The sequence below is a fragment of the Sander vitreus genome, chromosome 18, assembly GCF_031162955.1.
Source record: "Sander vitreus isolate 19-12246 chromosome 18, sanVit1, whole genome shotgun sequence".
Taxonomy (NCBI): Eukaryota; Metazoa; Chordata; class Actinopteri; order Perciformes; family Percidae; genus Sander; species Sander vitreus.
The window spans coordinates 22,338,998-22,352,126 of NC_135872.1; the positions used below are offsets into that span (position 1 = coordinate 22,338,998).

Here is a 13,129-nt window from a genome sequence, read left to right on the forward strand (position 1 = left end):
GGTGACTGTGAGAAACATCACTATCACAAAGTATGCATAGCCTTCTGTTGAGTCATGCAACATTCGTAGACAGCAGCAGCGGCAGGATTTATCGTCCCCACGGAACGTTTTGTGTCGTAAAAGTTTTATTTGAACACAAGCGGATTCTTGCCTAAACAGTACAGAACTAGGCTTCTGACTTGCATAACCACTAAACCTACAAAAGATAAGCTGGCCTTGACTGTTTCATCATGTGCTTGAGTGTTGCCACACAGGTTGTTCTGCAATGTGTCCCAAGCCACAAGAATCAGCTTGTCTCTTTAGATTTCAGTCTCCTGTCCTACTGAAGGAGTACTATAATAATAACGAATAAAAAATCTCCCGAAACCGCCATGTCCAAGAGTGTGGAAAGGCTTATGGCGTTTGATTTGGAAGATCAGAGTGCCTTTGCCTATAGGCTTTGGTCGCAGATTAATCTGGATCCTTGGAGCAAAACAAATGTGCTCTAAATCTCCAAGTACCAAAGATTGATATGAAATACACTATTAATGTATTAAAGTTCCGTCAACTTTGTATATTAAAACTCAACCAAATGAGTCCCTGCATTAGGACAATCAACATCCAACACTGCAACCGTGCAATTCAGTAAAAAGTAAAGTCAAATAACTGGATGAATGGTCTAACATTTTAATGCTTAAACTAATGGTCATGGCAACTATTCAGTAACATGAATCAATAAGACTGAACACTGTCCAATCAATAAAGAAGTGGCTCAAGAAAGTAAAAATACAAATACATAGGCTTCCTTCCTGCCCAATCCATTCAACATTTCCTCGTCTAAATTACATCACTAGGGGGAGCCAATGTGCCATAATGCACTTGTTGCTTGTGGAAACCAAGAACTGCATAGAAAAAAAAAAAAAATGCAGCAACAGTGGCAGCAAAAACTGTCCTGCCCTGTTAGTAGTGTCCTGAGGAGTGTCCCGGGACAGTCAGACACTGTCCTGTACACTGTCCTGTGACTCCATGACTGTTCCGGGTACAGTCAGACACTGTCCTGTACACTGTCCCGGGACAGTCATGGGAGTCACAGGACAGTGTCTGACTGTCCGGGGACAGTGTCTGACTGTCACTCCTCAGGACACTACTAACAGGACAGGACAGTTTTTGCTGCCACTGCTTCTAAAAAAAATGGCTTTCCATGGACCACCCCTCAAAGAAAAACACCTGCTAATTCGAGTATGATTAAAAAATCATGCCAGTAGGACAAATTGTGATTTAGTTGATCGCAAGTTATTTGTGTTTTTTTCTCTAATTGATTCATTAATAATTCCCTTGAAAGCATTTATCAGCACAAAATCACTACTGAATGAATAGGCATACCTTAACAAATGTGACAAATAAAACATGTTAGTAGGTCTAGGCAGAAAAAATCTGTTCATACATTGCAGGGAGTTGTCTGAGATTTGAAGTCATCACACTGAGGTAAAAGTGAAAGCAGACAAAAATGTATTACTTCTTTTTTTCATTTTGATGTAACATATCCTGTAATATGACTTCAGTCATAAGCCTACTAGCAGCTTGGCGGAGGTAATGGAACTTGCCAGTATCCCTCCCTATTTCTTCTTGCACAGTTTGTTTGGAGTGACATAGACCTTTTTCACAGCAGACATTTTTTTTTTTTACTTGTCATAGTAGGAAAAGCACAGCTGAAATTGATAACCTTAACGATGGCTCAATTCCATCAAGTGTCCCAGTGAGCTGTTTTCAGTGAGTCAGCATGCACAACACCAGGGCCTCTTCTAAGTGGAATGCAGCCATCATTAATGGTTTTGAACACACCTGTGCTTTTCCTACTATGACATGTCAACATGTCTGCCGTGAAAAAGGTCTATAGGCCTATATTAGGCCTTTTTCACAGAAGCCATTTTTTTTAGTAGGAAAAGCACAGGTGTTACTGAAAGCAGTCACAATTGCTCTGTTCCAATCAAGTGTCTTGTGGAGGTAGCCTATCTGATGTTTGTGAAAGATGATAATTAAACAATTGTGTGTCAAACTAAGTTGTTGTCTTTGTAAACACTGCAGTTATGCTGTTTATAACATCCTCATCTGCACCGGTGAGGATTCCTGGTGGATAATTGAAGTACAGCCATCCTGTGGGCGGCAGCACTGCGCTGTTTTTGCACCCATTCGCTAAGTCGGAAACCGGAATTCCGTCACCACCAACTGACCTGACTACCGCTGCCATTTTAACGGGAACAGTGGAGAGTTAGCTAGCTGGGAAACTGCGTGTTTGTTGTTCAGCGGTCTTATTTACACGTACAACTATTTCACCATGGCTATGCAAGCAGCGAAACGCGCTAATGTAAGTTTGAGCGAGTCAGCTGGTATATTCTGTAAAATGATTATAACTAATCTTATTAGCTTGGTAATGCTAGAAACTAGCGTCACCCAGTGCTAGCAAATGGTTAGCATGCTAACGAATTGAAAACAATCACACTACCTATGTTGAAACCTGAATGTTGCCGCATTCTTGCTTTTCTACACATATGCTAACTAGCTACCGTCTTGAAGTTACTTGCTCGGGACATTTGCGGTTTGAAATTTAGTTTTGGAAATGTGGCAACACGAACGCTGTAAACATTTTAATAGCAGTGCCTCGAAATTGACAGTGTGCTAACGTTAGCTAGCTAGGTTTGGTAACGAGAATGGTCCTTAAACACAGTAACACTAACTTGACGCATGTCTAAAGTAGGGGTGGGTGGTGGCCTCTGTGAAACAAAAATCATTATTAATATGAACTTAATTAATGGCCATTTCACATAGAAACGAGCCATTTAGCTAGCTAGCTTTTGAAAAGTGTACTAGCCTTTACCGCAGTGCAGGTAAAATGATCCCTGAAGTTAGTTTTCATTAGCTAGATTAAGGAACGCTGAAAGTGTGCTGTATGTGTGGCACAGCAGTAGCTGTGTAATTTGTCTGTTTTTTTAATGTTTACTATATTCCATCCTCATTAAGCATACTTTTTTTTTTTTTTTTTTAAATATATATTTTTTTATTAGTTTTCACATTTGCAACAAGGATTACAAACAAATAAACCAAAAACAACACTGGCTCAGTTAAATACATACAACAAAAAGTTATACAAATAATGGGAAATTAGCTCTCTTATCAAGATCTTTCAGGGAATCCCTGTAGCAAGATGGCAGAAACATCCGACTCCAAATAATTCATATATGGCTCCCAAACTCTGAAGAATTGATTTGACTTTGAATGTAACATACGTGTAAAGTACTCCAGTGGTACTAACCCAAACAGCACTTCATGCCAACCCTTAACAGTTGGTCCCTTTTTCGCTAATCCACTGCAGTAAAATGTTCTTACAGTGAACTTATCATCTAACAGTTGTTTAACTCTGTTTTTCTTGCTGTGCATTGCAGATCCGATTACCTCCTGAGGTGAACAGAATCCTGTACGTTAGGAACCTTCCTTACAAGATCACAGCGGAGGAAATGTATGATATCTTTGGGAAATATGGACCAATACGTCAAATCAGAACGTAAGTGGTAAATACACTGTAGCTTTCTGCAGGTTTTATATAGACCAAATGGGCCAAAGGAAGTACTTAATTATTATTGTAGACACTGCATCAGATCGAGATTTCCACATATGAAATGTGTGGTCAGTTTAGACTTATTATGACATGTGACATTATATAGTGACGCACACTACTACTCACATTTGGGAGAGACGGCGAGTGTGATTACTGGCAGTCGAATGGCACCGCAGTGGCGAGCCTGTGGCAGGTGTCAGACAGTGGCGAGCGGCACTCATCTGGTAACCGTGGAGACCTGGCCTGGCACCACCGGCGCAACCTGTTGGCAGTGAAGGGTTGCAGCGGCCTCGATTCGCCCTCAACTATGGGTGGGGCCCAATTTCCAGGGGGAACCCACAGGAGAGAAGGGTGCGTGGTTAGTTGTCGTGACAGATCAGCTGCTGTTAGTAGGTTTTAGGATTTTTTTTTTTTTTTTGTTGAGCTTTACTTTTTTATTTTACTCCTGCCAAGGAGGTTATTATGGTTTTGCCGTTTTTGAAATAAAGAGTAAGAAAAATACACAATTTATCTTGCGTATTCACTTATTACGTCTATAGTGGTTTCTGACAATCGGCTACAATAATGAAGAAACAATTTTCAGTTTGATTATTCTTGAGAAAAAAATATTATAAAAAAAAGCATGTAGGATACATAATAAATGAGATTATTATTATTATTATTTTCTTTTAAAAAAAACCCGCCTCCTAGTAGTATTAAAGAGCAGTCGTCTTTTGTGTGGCATGTACACCTTCCCCTTAACCTGAACACCCGTGGGACTCTGCATATGTTGGTCTTGTAGTCACTTCTGGTGTATTTTGCTCTTTGTCACTTCTCAGAGGGAACACACCTGAATCAAGAGGAACCGCCTATGTGGTTTATGAAGACATCTTTGACGCCAAGAACGCCTGTGACCACCTGTCAGGCTTCAACGTCTGCAACCGTTACCTGGTGGTCCTCTACTACAACGCAAACAGAGTACGTACGAGCGTTACGGTGTCTGTGGGCATCGTCAGATCAGAGGGCTGTTGTCGTGGGATACGCTTTTGTGATAGTCAAACAAAAACATGGTTTAGATTTGGAATCTTTTAGAAAATATGAACATAAATCTTCATGCTTGTTTGTCAACTCTCTTTGCAGGCTTTCCAGAAGATGGACACAAAGAAGAAAGAGGAACAGCTGAAGCTTCTAAAGGAGAAATACGGCATCAACACAGACCCTCCAAAGTAGCGTTCATCCACCTTTCGCCTCCACGTTCAAAGTCTTTTTTTTTTTTTTTTTTCTCTGTCCGTACAAACCTCCCAGGTTCCTTGGTTTTACGCTGGTGTCACGGATACAGTCGTTGAAATATATTCTTTTTAAAAGAAATGAAATTTAGGAGTTGGATTTTTGTTTCCATCAGCAAATATGTGTGAAATTGAACACTGTTTAGACCTGCAGTATGTGAGTTAACATCAGGGTAGGGAACTGTTGTTCACTCATCTGTTTGGTTGATGATCCTGTCAGAGTGATTGACCAGCGGGACAAACTCTGCAGCAACGAAAAAGTAGATTTAGGTGGTGTATGGTCAAAGTACTCACCCTGGGTAAGATGGTGAAATCTCTCAGCATGTCACTTTTTGCCGTTTTTGTTACTCTTTTCATACTTCTACAATCTTACCTTTTTAATTTAAAGCCAACCATGGTCATGCAGTGTGTGATATCAAGTTGAGTTGATCAGTACACACTGTCTAAAGTGTATGGTTTCTGTAAAATAAATGTCCCTTTTTCTTAAAGTTCCCGTCGCCTCCCTTATGTACATACTGTAGATGTAATATAGTGGATGTGCTGTCCTCTGTGTGAACCCTTTCAGATCAACAGCTTGTGATAATGTAATCCCTGGGGTTTTAATTTGGGAGTTTGCTGTGCCTGTTAGTGGTGACACAAGCCTCCAAGTGAACCCTGTGTAATCATCAGTGGTATTGTGCCAAAGAATCATGGGTAAAACACTGCAGGCTTTCTCAAGTCTTTTCCACTCGAAGGATTCTCTGTCGAGTATAGACTTAATGTACTCCTACTTGAAATGTTAATCCACTGAAAAACAAAAATCAAAGGTTTCCATAGAAAAATTAAAAAAAAACCCTGTTTATTTAGGCCTACCAGTGACATCTGGTGGTTGGTACAGGGACATTTTTAGAAATATTACCTCCAGTAAGCAGTGCAGCAGTGCAACCTTCTCCAAAAAGCACCAAAAACTTTGGAAAATAAACTCAAAAAAGGTGACAAACCAGGGAGCCTGGATAGCTCACCTGGTAGAGTGTGCGCCCTATGTACAAAGGCACAGTCCTTGTCGCAGAGGCCGCAGGTTCGACTCCGACCTGCAGCCCTGTGCTGCATGTCATTCCCTCTCTCTCCTTTCACATCTTCAGCTGCCCTATATAATAAAGGCCTAAAATGCCCAAAAAAATAATCTTTTTTTTTTTTTTAAGATTATTTTTTGGGGCTTTTCCCTTTATTGTAGTGACAGTAGATAGACATGAAAGGGGGGGATGGGGGATGACACACAGCAAAGGGCCGCAGGTTGGATTCAATCCCAGGCCGCTGCAGGACCCAAAAAGTAATCTTTGGCCAATGCAAAAACGGCAACTAAAACGCTGAAAAAAAACAGCAAAACAAAAGGAAAAAAGCAACTAAAACCTTAAAATAAGGTACAAACACTATGAAAAAAGCCCAGGTTTTGATTATTGGGGGGGTTACAAACCCTCCCCACATAAATTACACCTATGACGTCAGACTAACACATCTACATGTGACAATGTGACATGATATGCTTGACAAGAGTGAACAGTCCAGACAAGAGCCCATAGAGTTCCTTTTATTAGATTAAATCACAACACAGGGAGTAGTGCAGCCATGTCGTCAGGGACACAATACATGCTACAAAAGAATCCTTGTACACGTATGCCGTTGCTTACATTTGGTGTCTCCATAGCAATAATAGTAATAACAGAGTTGGAATTAGAAACATTGTCTTGGCCAAAGATGTTGGTGTAAAGAAGTTCAGATTACAAAGTTGCCGGGGGGGGGACGAGCCACACTGCTGAGAGATGACGATGGATGTGAGATCATTATTGCGATATCGTGACGTATCGCATCTCCTTTAGCCTCCCTTTAAACCACTGGTAGCATTAACGCAGGTTAACACGGGTCTGCGGCGCTGTCAGACCGGGCCAGGTAAACTTGTTTAAGTGGGCTTGCAGGTTTATTTTCCAAATCATTTGTAGGAGGCACCGCACTTCACTGAACTTCTCTACATTTAGAATGCATCAGTACGTGTACAATGTGTGAGAGGAGGGAGTAAAAAAGTACAAAAAGATTGACTGATTGGTAAGAGAGAAATACTTTGAGGGTTAGGGAGGGCAAATTTGTCCAATTTACTAAAACGCATGGCTTTATAGTAAGGGCTGTCCTCTACTAGTTACAGTGTATAATGAAAAACCATTCACTGCTCCTCTCACTACTTCAGCACTCATTTACTTCCACTGAAAAAGACAAACTACTACAGGAAGTTCAAATGCTGCATGGGCCATGTTTCTTCTCTACTTAAATGCTATAAAAACAAATCCAAAAAACCCCTCTGAATTCATCGTATTGATATGCAACCTGCAGGCTAATTGGGAGGAAAAAAATAAATAAAATGTGGATGTGATGGTGACACAGAGGTTATAAGTAAGTTTGATAACAATGCTCTCCAACTATAGATTAATACTTCTTATCTAATTTAACTCCATCTGAGGGAAGCGTCACTCCGTCTCCAGGGAATCCTGACGTAAATGTTTGATTCCTCCGGTCCATTTGCTTCACCAATCTTATCAATTTAGCTCTTTTTTTTAAATTTTTTTATTTATTTGAACTCTCTGATCCTGGTTCAGAATGTGAGATTCCTTCACATTCAACATCTGCTAATTCGTAATGAGATAGTGTGTTTAAATGCACAGGGGCAGGCTCTTAGCTCTTAGCTCTTAGCAACATATAGAACAGCTAATCTACAAGAAAACATGCTCCCACAGTTATAGCAGTCAAAAGAGAACGCCTCGACAGATCACAGAAAAGACATCCCATACGACAATACTTGCAGAAGGACCTACTGCCGAGTGATTTCACTCCCTATTCAGTAAAAATCTCTTCTCGCGGCTTCTCTCAAGCGTCACCGCGCTGCTTTGATAAGGCTTTCTGTCTTCGATTACAGGATGCAAAATGAGATTTTTTTTTCTTTTTAAGGCAGAACCTAAAGGCATGCAAATTAACTAAATTCCTTTTTATTTATTTTTTATTTTCTATTTTACTGACAGTACAAGCATGTTTCAGGAGGGAAAAGTTGGACCAACGCTAATCCATCTCTTCTAGAGCTAATGTTGGAGACGATGGATGGAGTGTCTCATTGGAGGCAGATACATTATCGTAGGAGTTTGGTTCCGTTGACATTACTCAGAAACACGTGCAGCTAGCGTCAGGAAACTCGTAACAATAAATAGAGTAGCGGCAAATTCAACGTAGCACATCACCGATGGATGCGCAAGCTCCAGTAGAATGAAACTGTATGGAAAATACTTTGGACACTTCACATTTTGACAGTTGATCTTTAAATAATTTAAATATATATTCATATTTATATATCTATAATATATTATTTGTGCGAGGTGTTGTGTAGTGAGAGGTGTGTGTGTGTATTGTGAGTGTGTTTGTATTGTACATACACTGTGTGTATGTATGTATGTATGTATGTGTGTATGTACTGTATGTTGTGTATAGATCTTTTTTTATAGCAAATAACATTCTCATGCACACGAGTGTTTCAAACACAAGAAGCAGATCCATTGAAAGGTAGTCCCAAGCATATATATATATGTATTTTTTCAGTGGAAATAGCTGCAAACTGAATGGAACATGAAATTCTTTGTGTGCAGTCCGTGGCGGCTGGCCGAGCCTATTTCTGGAGATCACACTGCAGCAGTAGTACGATGGACGGGTCGCTCTTGGCCGCCTCTTTGAACTCGTCCAGCGAGATCTGGTCGTCGTTGTTCTTGTCCATCTTGGAGAAGATCTTGTCCACCCTCTGCTCGGGCGTCAGGCCGTCCTCGTTCATTTTCATCATGATCACCGTGCCCACCATCTTGTAGATCGCCTGCAGGGGAGAGGGAGAGAGAGAGAGAGAGAGAGAGAGAGAGAGAGAGAGAGAGAGAGAGAGCGCAGCGGAGTTGTTTTCTTTAAAGTGCTCATATTATGCTCATTTTCAGGTTCATAATTGTATTTAGAGGTTGTACCAGAACAGGTTTACATGGTTTCATTTTAAAAAAAAACACCATATTTGGTTGTACTGCACATTGCTGCAGCTCCTCTTTTCACCCTGTGTGTTGAGCTCTCTGTTTTAGCTACAGAGTGAGACATCTCACTTCTGTGTGATTCACTTCCATCTTTGTTGGGAGTCGCACATGCTCAGTAGCTAGGTAAGGACTACTAGCCAGTCAGAAGCAGAGTATGAGGGCGTGCCACGCTAGCAGCTAGGCGAGCATTATAACGTGTGTTACAAAGTGACGCACGTTTGTCTCTGAAGTAAAGGCTGGACTACAACAGAGCTGTTTGGAGCAGTTTGTGAACAGTGTTTTCTGTTGGAGATGGTAAGTCCCTTTGGGGTGGACTTTGGGCTTTTTCACTTTGTAAACCTATAACGTGCACAAAAAAGATATATAACACAATAAAGGAAAGGGGAAGAATATGAGCACTTTAAGCAGAGATGAAGTACATCTCAAGTCTCTTAATGCAGAACCTCAAAGAGTGGTCCGCGAGTAGATTTGGTAAAATATCATGTTTTTAGTTTCAAATTTAAAACAGCGTTTCTCAAACTGTCTGCAAGCCACTCCAAAGCCTAACAGTGAGGAGCATATTAGTGTTGTTTTCAATATTAAATAAACTCATATGGAAATTCAAATATTATCAGGGTCTCGCAAGCCTGGGGGCCCACAAGGCCTAAGCCACTAGGAACTCCTTTTAATGTATTAAGACGTTTTTTTTTTTTGTTTTTTTTTTAAAACTACAGTTCCGGTGGGGCGGCTTGGTTTGAAAATGAACACATAGTCATATTTCAAATCTCCAGTTAGCTTTTAGCACTGACTTAATGGAGTCTGTCTTATATCTTTTTGAAATCCTCAATTTCGCGATTCCATCCATGATTCTGCTCTCACAGAAACTATAGTGCTCTACGTTAACGCTGACTGGCCCCAGCCGGGCACGCGTCCAAAAAAAAAAAAAAGACACTTGCCAACGGGAGGAACAACTTTTCTGGAGGAAACCCTGATTATTATTTGAATCGGCTGTTATTTCTGTGTTGTCGTACTTCAGCACACTGACGCCTCCAATTTTATGTTACAAATGCTCAGCGTGCCGTGTGAAGGAAATACGGAGGGATAAAGTTTACGGTTCCTGTCAACTGACGGGTTGGATCGATGGCTTGAGACTGACATTGCTTCCCCGATGTCTGACCATAAGCAGCACCATTCTTCCTCATTAAGATGGCAACAGAGACAATGAGCGAGTAAGCTATTTGTAAAAAAAAACTGCCATTTAATCTGGCTGTAATTTGTAATATACCGTTGACGTATGAGGGCCGATTGGTTTTGTTGTTGAGGATATTTTAGCAGTTAGGTGGTCCGTGAGTTTTTTTAATTTTTTTTAATTGGGTAAGTGGTCCTTTGTCTGAAATAAGTTTGAAAAACACCTGCCTCAGCGCATCCATGTTCCCTTCACTTGATCTATTCCTGAGAGATACAGAGAGAAAACATGTTCCTGTGTTGAAATGATGTGTCTAAAATGCCGTCTGATGTCGGCAGCACAGATGGAGCACAGCTGGATCACCTGTCAACTGCTCTGTAGCGTCTTTCGATGCCTTGGTTTTTTGTATTTGCACAGATAATGTGATGTACTGTCCAAATAATATCAGAGACGCACCGTCACCACAGCCTGGGCTATTAGCTGTTGTTTTTTTTAATTTTTTTTTATTGATGTGTCCTCCCACACGACAGAACAGAATGTGAAAGATTAGTCTCTGCACGCATCCACACATGCATGAAGAACATATTTCTATATTTATACTATGTACGGATCAGTCGGAGCTAGATTTTGGATATCGTAATATCGTGATATGAAATAAGTGTTGTCTTTTCCTGGTTTTAAAGGCTGCATTACAGTAAAGTGATGTACTTTTACCAGACTGTTGTAGCTGTTCTATTATTTGCCTTTTCCCCACTTAGACATTATGTCCACATTACTGATGATTATTTATCTAAAATCTAAGTGTGAAGATATTTTGTTAAAGCACCAATTGTCAACCCTAGAATATCGCCGCAATATCGATATCGAGGTATTTGGTCAAGAATACCGTGATATCTGGTTTTCACCATATCGCCCAGCCCTAGTCGGAGCACAGTTTGTTAGTGGACTTCACTGCTCAGATGCTGAATGCCATTTCTGCTGTTTATTTACATCTGCATGTACTGTATGGATGTTCTGTCTGTAAAATCATTATTAAGAACCAAGGTTTTTGATTAAAATGTAATCTATTAAATAATTTGTAGTTATAACTTGGTAGCCTACGTTCACACATCTCACGTAAAAAATATAGGGATTTTAGCGCCACGTGTGAGTGAATAGAAACGATGGCGATAGACAATTAAATAGGGGTGGTGGAAAAAAATCGGTACAGCAGAGTATTTTCCGTGGCAACACTGTATCGATACACAGACGCCAAGTATCTACCGTTTATTATATGTGTTGGTCAGTTTGTCAGCTTGACAATCCCATTTTGCAGCTGTAAAATTGAACTGAGACGAACAGACAGCGCCATTTCTCTTTTTAGATAAAACAGATGTTGACAAAGTTTCCTTTTGGGGACATCATTTGAAATGGGGTACAATTTGAAGTTGGAAAAAAGGTAATAAGTTGCAATATATCGCAGAATATTGCAATATGTTTCAAATTGCAATATCGTACCGTGATGATATCGTATCGTGAGGCCTCTGGTGATTCCCAACCCTAAAATGGAACCTGCCTGATTATAACATTATCAACGAGACGGAGACAAAGTGCCCTTAATTCCAGATTAGTCTAGTGCTGTAAACATGCACTTCTGCCTTTTGATGCTTGTTTCGTATTATATTGGTGTTTATGGATGATTTGTGTCTTGCCCTGCAGGCTCAGCCCTCTGCTGTATGACCTTTTACTAAGCACAAAAATAAAAATAAATCATCCTGTGACTCAGCAGGTTAAAAAGCACACAAGGCATGTGGCAATCTATCATTTGCCCAACTGCTTATTTCCCAGTATGCCAACGATTCCTTTAAAAAAAAGATATCTAAATGAAAGCAGTATTGCCAGTAAATGCCCTGGTGCCACTAAATTGAAGCAGTTCATCACTCGACTGCAATGATTTTGAGAATCCAACATTCTTGGCCGCTGTGATACCTCGATGATCTCCAGCATCTCCACCCGCGTGATCTTGCCGTCTCCGTCCAGGTCGTACATGTTGAAGGCCCAGTTGAGCTTCTGCTCGAAGCTGCCTCGTGACGTGATGGACAGCGCGCAGATGAACTCTCTGAAGTCAATGGTGCCATCGCTGTTCTTGTCGAAGGTCCTGAAGGCGTGCTGGGCAAACTTGGACGCGTCGCCGTACGGGAAGAACTGGGATGGGAAAAAGAAAGGAGGAAGACAATATAAACATAAGTTAAGTTGTTTTCCACGCTCACGTCAAGTTCCAAAGTTGGCTTGTTTAAGTATTCACTCCAAAAATGAGGCATTGCGTATTTATTGCCAATAGATGGATGGATGGATGGATGGATGGGTAGATAGATAGATAGGTAGGTAGGTAGATAGATAGATATGTAGGTAGATAGATAGATAGGTAGATAGATAAATGGATGGATAGGTAGATAGATAGATAGGTAGGTAGGTAGATAGATAGGTAGGTAGGTAGATAGATAGGTAGGTAGGTAGATAGATAGGTAGGTAGGTAGATAGATAGGTAGATATATATATATATATATAGAGATAGAGAGATGAGATATAGATAGATAGATGGATGGATAGAGATAGATAGATAGATAGATAGGTATATAGATATATATATATATATATATATATATATATATATATAGAGTAGAGAGAGAGAGAGATAGAGATATAGATAGATAGATAGATGATGGATAGGTAGATAGATAGATAGATAGATAGATAGATAGATAGGTAGATAGATAGATAGATAGATGGATGGATAGGTAGATAGATAGATAGAGTAGATATATATATATATATATATATAGAGAAAGAGAGAGAGAGAGATAGATAGATAGATAGATAGATGAGATGGATAGGAGATAGATAGATAGATAGGTAGATATATATATATATATATATATATATATATATATATATATATATATATATAGAGAGAGAGAGAGAGAGAGAGATATAGATAGATAGATAGATGGATGGATAGAGATAGAAGATAGATAGGTAGATATATATATAT

General features: G+C 40.0%; 2 protein-coding genes across 2 annotated transcripts in view; one reads left to right on the plus strand and one right to left on the minus strand.

Moving 5' to 3' along the window:
* The first annotated feature begins 2,199 nt into the window (after positions 1-2,199).
* Positions 2,200-5,348, plus strand: sf3b6 (splicing factor 3b, subunit 6). The gene is made up of 4 exons (XM_078275175.1): positions 2,200-2,344; positions 3,420-3,538; positions 4,411-4,549; positions 4,712-5,348. Exons 1-4 carry the CDS (start codon positions 2,315-2,317, stop codon positions 4,799-4,801), a joined length of 378 nt encoding a protein of 125 aa, XP_078131301.1. The 5' UTR covers positions 2,200-2,314; the 3' UTR covers positions 4,802-5,348.
* A 1,066-nt stretch (positions 5,349-6,414) lies between these two features.
* vsnl1a (visinin-like 1a) overlaps positions 6,415-13,129 on the minus strand; it is a 33,880-nt gene continuing 27,165 nt past the window's right edge. Inside the window, exons 2-3 of the mRNA XM_078275310.1 lie at positions 12,067-12,282; positions 6,415-8,734 (exon numbers count right to left, since the gene is read on the minus strand). Of these exons, the coding sequence (XP_078131436.1) occupies positions 8,537-8,734; positions 12,067-12,282 (414 nt within the window). The 3' untranslated portion in view covers positions 6,415-8,536. The remainder of the gene's footprint in view (positions 8,735-12,066; positions 12,283-13,129) is intronic.